The 7,299-nt window shown below is 33.1% G+C and overlaps 1 protein-coding gene across 1 annotated transcript in view; it reads left to right on the top strand.

The window, feature by feature from the left end:
• LOC107660158 (pro-neuregulin-2, membrane-bound isoform-like) overlaps window positions 1-7,299 on the top strand; it is a 72,224-nt gene that overhangs the window by 48,801 nt on the left and 16,124 nt on the right. The window contains exon 4 of the mRNA XM_016449397.1: window positions 3,200-3,320. Coding sequence (XP_016304883.1) covers window positions 3,200-3,320 — 121 coding nt within the window. The remainder of the gene's footprint in view (window positions 1-3,199; window positions 3,321-7,299) is intronic.

Genomic DNA, 7,299 nt, shown 5'->3' with positions numbered 1-7,299 from the left:
AATGTGAATTTAAAATAAGGAACGGTGTTTTTGGTTTGTAATACTTACATTTGTAAACACCCTCATCCAAATTTTCCGCCATGTTCGATTATGACGCATCCTCTTCTTCTTCTTTATGATGTATCCTCTCGCGTGGCCTCCTGGGATAGAAAAGTATCCATCGGCGAGCACTCAAGAAACTGGGCAGAAGCAGTAGGACATCCGGGAACTTCTGGACTACTCTTTTGTGAATACTGAGGTTTCGGACATACTTATTCGCTCGCCTACTGCTTTTCGCCTACTATATAGTAGAGAAGTAGGCGGTTTCGGACGCAGCCACTGGAAGAGGGGTGTGGATTTTTTTATGGGTGTGAAATTATTTATTGCCATCAGTGAAGAGCTACCGTAAATACTTACACAGCATATCAGCAAATGTGTTCGGAATGTATAATTCCGATTTCCATAATTATTCAAAGACTTTCCTGTAACAATAACATTGTTTTGGTCGGTTGCCATGGATTTCATCAGAGTTGGTCCATTCTCCACGGACACGAGCGTTGAGGGGCTGCTCTCTTGATCTGTGACTCGTGAGGGGAGGAGTTGTGATCGTGACAACATCTGCTCATAAAAGTTAACAAAATATGACTTCAGTTCAAGTTTGAGAACCTGTGCCAAAATGCAGCGTGCTTGACTTTATTACAGAGATGCAATGTTTAACATTTCTTCCTTGACTCATTTTTTATCAAACTTACAAATTCAGACCATTTTTCTCAAAATTGTATTTAAATGCAAAATAACTATGCTTATTTCCATAACAGGATACCTTTCAATTTCACACAAAAATAAAAAAATTCTGAAAATGTATTCACCCTCAGAAATTTAGCATTACATCACCTGCTCACAAGTGGATCCTCTGCAGTGAATGGGTGCCGTCAGAATGAGAGTCCAAACAGCTGATAAAAACATCACAATAATCCACAAGTCATCCACACCACTCCAGTCCATCAATTAACATCTTGTGAAGTAAAAACTGCATTGTTGTTAGTTTGTAAGAATCAAATTCAGATGTTTTTAACTTGCTAACAAATTGTTGCTTCAAACTAAAATACGAGTCTTCTATCCATAATATTGCTTTCTTCAGTGAAAAAGTCATCTCGTCTGAATCAGGAGAGAAATATGCACAGATCAAGTGCCGTTTACAAGCGATGAATGATGAATTTTCAGCAGTTTCATTTTTGAGCCGTTTGTAAACCATTCTTGACTTTATTATTTGATTATAATTGGACACATTCTTATACTGAATTGAATCAAAAGCAGAAAACAATCTTGAATTAACCCGATTTAACCATGTAAGTGATGTAATGTGACAACATTGTACCTTACTGTTAGAAATATTTATACTGCATACTGCATGCAGCTTCACATACTATTTTTAAAGATAGCTTCTCTCTATCTCTGTCTGGCTCTTTGTCCGGGCAGACGATGGTCTCTGTCCCGTGTCTCTGGCTGCAGAGATCCTGATGTGATGTGCTGGTGTTTGCAGTACGCAGCTTGATTCTGCAAGACTCTGACACACTGCAGAATATCTGAACCCTCGGTGTGGCTGTGAGCCAGCGATGCCTGCGAGAAAATCCTCCCATCTGCCATGTGTATTTGGCAGCGTGTGTCTCACTCTGGTTTATATACAGAATGATACAGTGTTCTGTGGAAGTGTGTGTGTGTGTGTGTGTGCGTGTGTGCGTGTGTGTGTCTGCAGTTTCAGTTCTGTTGACATATTAGAGAAATATTTAGCAGTGCTGTGTACAGATAGAAACAGGAATAATTCTGATCCTCTGATGTTAAATGAGGAGTTCATCCAAATTTCTAATATGATGCTTTAATCCTTTAGTGTCTTTATTCAAGCTTGAAAACTCAAGTTTCCATGGAAGAAAGAAAATCATACGTGTTTGGAACAACATAAGGGTGAATAAATTATGACAGAAACAGTTACTCTGAAGTTTGAAATATATATTTAATAACTTTTGAATGTTTAACAAAATTCTGTTGTCCAGGTTGGTAAAATTAATGTTTGATTTGCCTGTGCTCCCCTTTTCCAATCCAGTTTATTCTTCTTTTTTATATATATATGCTGGATGTTCTCAGAATGGTACATTATCTATTATTTTGTGAAGAAGGTACATTGCAGTTTGTACATGATTTTACACAATTTTCGTTATATATGGAATACCTATATACTATATATTTCTAAACCAGTATGTTTTTTTGTTTGTTTTTTATTACCTTTTTTTTGTTTTCTGTCCTAATTTTCTTAACATAATTTTATTAAATTTAAAGTTAGTTATTTTTTGTGCTTTTGTTGATTTTTTATTAGTTTTATGTATTTCTATTTAGCATTTAATTGTAATTTAATTTTAATTATAATAATTTTAGTACTTCAGTTTAAAGTTTTTACATTTTAGTTTTTCATCTAATATTTATGTTCTTATTTTATTTATTCTTATTTAAATGTTAAAAGTTTTTGTGGCACACTACGTGTAATATTATATCCCACAATGCAATGCACTCAACCTTCCATGTGTACCGTGATTAAAAAGGGACTATATGTAAGAATTTTCATACATTAATCGTGTTTTTATTTCCAGTGTGAGCAGCTTGTAATGAAACTTAAAAAACGAGACCTTCCCTGACTTCCTGGGTTGTCTATGAAAGACTGTAGGCTGGTTTTTATGTGTTATGTGAGTTAAGAAATCAGGATATTTTTGTCAAATGTAAACTGGCTGCCACACATTGAATTGAACATAGTATTGAGGTCATGTGACAATAATGTAGCATACTACAGCTGAAGTGTTTATCATGCTGCATTCTGTTTCACATGCTATCTTTGAAAAATAGTAGGCAGTGTACAGTATATACACTCAGAAAAAAAGGTTCAAAACAGTTGCTAGAGTGGTACCCTTTCATAAGGTACTAATATGTGCTTTCAAAGTACTTGTATGTACCTTTAAGATACTAATACATACCATTTAGGGTTAAATAAAGTAATTTTGTACCTTAGGGTACCACCACGCACGGTGACAGCTTTGTATTCTCTTTTTCCATAGCGTGTACTGTGCAGTATACTTATATGCTAGCATTCTGAACACAGCCTCTGAGACATTTTTCACAATGTGTATGATGCTCATCTCTGTGTGTTTGTGTGTTTGTCCGTATGTTTCTATAGTAACCACTACATTGTCTCCGAGCTCAAGTCATGCCAGGAAGTGCAATGAAACCGAGAAGACATACTGCGTTAACGGTGGAGACTGTTATTTCATACATGGTATAAATCAGCTGTCCTGCAAGTAAGTTAAACACATTCAGAATACATTCATTTTATCTTATCTCACTTTGACAATCCCTTAACCTTATGTTCATGTCATTGTTTATGGGCTTATTTTTACTACACATTGGTTTGACATCACCAGACTCCAAATAGGGCTGTCAAATTAACATATTAATCTATATAAATTCATATTTAACAAACAAAAATTGAACACAGTTCACAGTTTACAGTTGCATAAGGTTTTTTCCTACCATCGAAGCAGTATTTTAGTATTGATTATATACTATTACTTATTAATAATTATGAATTAGATGTATTTTTTATATTTGTAGTTATTTTAAGTTGTAGTACTTTTGTTATGTGCTTTTGTAATTTTATTTATTTATTTTTAGCATAGCTTTAACTTATCTTTATTTCAGTTGTAGTCATTTTAGTAGGCCTACTTCATTTTAAACGTATTTATTTAAATTATTTGCCAAGGTAGCATTTCTCATTTTCATTGAAGTTTTGCAAGTTTAAGATTTTTGTATAATATTTATATTTTATTTTAATTTAGCTTTACTTCAGTTACAGAAACTGCATCAGAGCAAATCATTTACCACCTTCTGTAGTTGTGTGGGTGTTAACATGTTTATGGGTAATCCATGCTGATAAATAAAATATATTATTGCAGTTAGAGCAGTTGTGTGAATTTATTAGAATTTTATTCCGTTTGAATTTTACTTCCTTTCAATTCAAATTCAGCATACAGTTCTGCATTTTATTTGTTGCTTCAGTTCAAATTTGGGAATTTAAAAGAAATTCCATTCATTTCTAAAGGGCATCCAGTGCTACAATGTATTGGCTCATGAAACTGTGTAAGTTTAGTTTTGCTGGGGAAGAAAGCGAGCTTGGACTCTTGAGCTTTAATTGCCAGAGAAATGACAGTGTGTCTGAGGGTCTGGAGGAAGGGGACAGGGTTTGCCGTGTCGCCTGTCAGCTCTGTCGATGTATACAGCCGCGTTATCAATAGTACGCTGACTTACTGCTCCCCTGTGATACCACGGACACAATGCTCTGTTCTTATCAGCCATTTTGGACAGGGCAGCGCAGATTTACAGTGTATGTGCCAATTTTTTAAAGGAAGAGAAACAAACCCATTAAAGCTGTTTAAAGCTCAAATCCTTTGGGGAGATGTCATCCTTTAAAAGGGACTTGTCGAGTCAATCTCTTTAATTTACAGAACAGAGCGTCTAAAGTGGCTATAAGGGTTAATAGCCCTCAGGGAAGCATGGACTGATTTGAAAATAGTGTGTGTTTCTCTTGGCTTTCTTGAAACAGTGATTCACTTATATGCCTGAGAGTTTATCTTCAACAGCACTGAAGCTTTACTTCACAGTACAGGTGGGCGGTATGACCAAAATCCTTTAGCACAGTATAAGATGTTTTATATCATGGTAACAGTATATCATGGTGGAAATTCAGTATATAAAATACTTTAATAATGAATCATACTTCATCTCATTTGATTATATATATGTGTGTGTGTATATATATATATATATATATATTGTATAAAATTGTATATTTTGTATGTTTTTATATTTCAGTTAAATATATTGAATATTTTAATTATATATGCATAAAATATAAACATTAAACATCATAAGGTACATGACTTAAAAATAACAGAAAGGAAAAAAATCTGGATGGCATTAATGATATAGAAAACAAAAAAATTTACAAAAGATATTTCTTAGCCTATATTTAATTTAATTGATTTATAAAGCTGTTATATCTTTAAAGTCTCTTTTTTATTTAAAGTGTGTCTAATACTGTTATTATACAGCCTGGTTTTAATATAACCTGGTATTATTTGATATTTTATAAAGTTGGATTTTTTTTATTAGTAAATTGGCATTTATGAATATGAAATGTGGGCAGAATTATAATAAGATTAATTGTTTCAATGTTTTTTACCTTTCTTTGGATTACTAGTGAAGTCAAAAAGTACATTTTCCCACATCAAATAAAGGTTTTAAACAAGGAATGTTTTCATTAACAAATTTAGCACAAATATATATCGACCACAGTATAAAATGTTTGACAAAATCTCTACCGTTTGGCACATTTTTACCATTGTACAGAATATATATCATACCTCCCAGCTCTATTTCAGAGACATGACTTTAACATGTCATCTTAGTGTGTGTGTGTGTGTGTGTGTGTGTGTGTGTGTGTGTGTGTGTGTGTGTTAGTGTAGCTCCTGAGGCAAATGAAATGCAGCCTGTCCCAATGACCTCTGCAGTAAATTCTGCAGACAGACTGAACGGTGAATTCCCCAGTAGAACTGAACTTTAAAATACCCCCAGTATATAAATAATGACTAGACTATATGACTAGACGAAAGCTTTTGGCACCATTATGAAGCTTTTAGGGACTTTATTTTGCCCCTGTTTGTCCTAGGATATTCTCCTCATTAACATGAGGTCTTATAGATGATCACAGAAGTGGAACTGATTGGCATTTTATGAGGAAGTAAAGATGTAAAGCTTCAGATTAGGTTTCATTATGTTTGATCTACAGTGGCCCCAGAGTATTTGGACACCTATGTCCAAATACTCTGGGGCCACTGTAGATCAAATATAATGAAACCAAATAAAACTGATAAAAAATATAAACCCCACTGTATTTAAATAGTATAGGCTCATGTTGAGAAAGAACAATAACTTTAATGATAGCTATATTAGCGTGAACACCAATACGCAATAATGTTGTGTTTATTATAAGAACATGCTGCAGTTTTGTTTTCTGACACTTTAAATGCTGGATTGGATTCTGATTGGTTGTCATTGTTTTCATCATTCATCAGCTGGAAAACAATCGCTTTAAAAGTGATTCCAATAATATTGTTCCTCTGTGCTGTTATCGTTATAGTTGTGGTGGTTCTTTTACATTCAGAAGGATTTTTTAAAACATTATTATTGTCATAATTATAGTTATTGTCTTTGGTGCTACATGAAAACATCTGAAACATTTGACTATTTGACAAATGTTGCAGCTGATCCACTTCATCTGTGAAAAAAATATGCAAATGCAGGAGAAGCAGAAAGTGTCTGACTTCATGTCTCTCTTTTCAACTCTTTTCACCAAACAGTTAAATCCGACTGAAGTCAAACACACCTATTGAGTATGAGAAATATAAAAATATGAATGTGCATGTCACATATTATCATATCATCATATTATTGAGAATTCAATGCCTATTAAACTCTCACTATCATCCGGGCATTACTTGAAAGGAATGGACTGATTTGACCAATAATTTGTGATGACAATAAATTATAATTGAATAGTTTTCAAAAGATTTCAGAATTCATACACTGAAAAAAAATCACTCAAAAACTACACTCTTAAAAATAAAGGTGCTTCACAGCGATGCCATAAAAGAACCATTTTTGGTTCCACAAAGAACCATTCAGTCAAAGGTTCTTTAAAGAACCATCTCTTTCTTACCTTTTTATAATCTGAAGAACCTTCTTCTTCTTTTGTGAAACAGAAAGGTTCTTCAGATGTTAAAGCTTCTTTATGGAACCATTTAGACAAAAAAGGGTTATTCTATGGCATTGTGAGGCACCTTTATTTTTAAGAGTGTACCAGTAAATTTGACAAATAATTACAAAGGAATAGCAAGTAACATTTGAATGAAACATGAAATTTCATAGAAAGACTGAAATAATCGGTTTTATTTACAACTTCAAATTAAAAAATATTTAAATACTTCAAAGATTTCAAATTAAATATAAATCTAAGAAATAAATGTAAAATAATAAATAAGTAAAAATAAGTAGTTTTTACTAATTTAAATTTTTTTTACATTTATTTAAACAAGCATATTTTTGTGTGTACAAATGTCCCTAGTAAGACAAAAAAAGGTCTTAAAGGGGTCATGTGACGTAGCTAAAAAAACATTATTTGGTGTAATGCAATGTGTTTATGTGGTTTAAGGGTCAAAAAAA

Source organism: Sinocyclocheilus anshuiensis, unplaced genomic scaffold (assembly GCF_001515605.1).
Source record: "Sinocyclocheilus anshuiensis isolate Anshui unplaced genomic scaffold, SAMN03320099.WGS_v1.1 scaffold888, whole genome shotgun sequence".
Taxonomy (NCBI): Eukaryota; Metazoa; Chordata; class Actinopteri; order Cypriniformes; family Cyprinidae; genus Sinocyclocheilus; species Sinocyclocheilus anshuiensis.
This window is presented reverse-complemented; position numbering and strand designations above follow the sequence as displayed.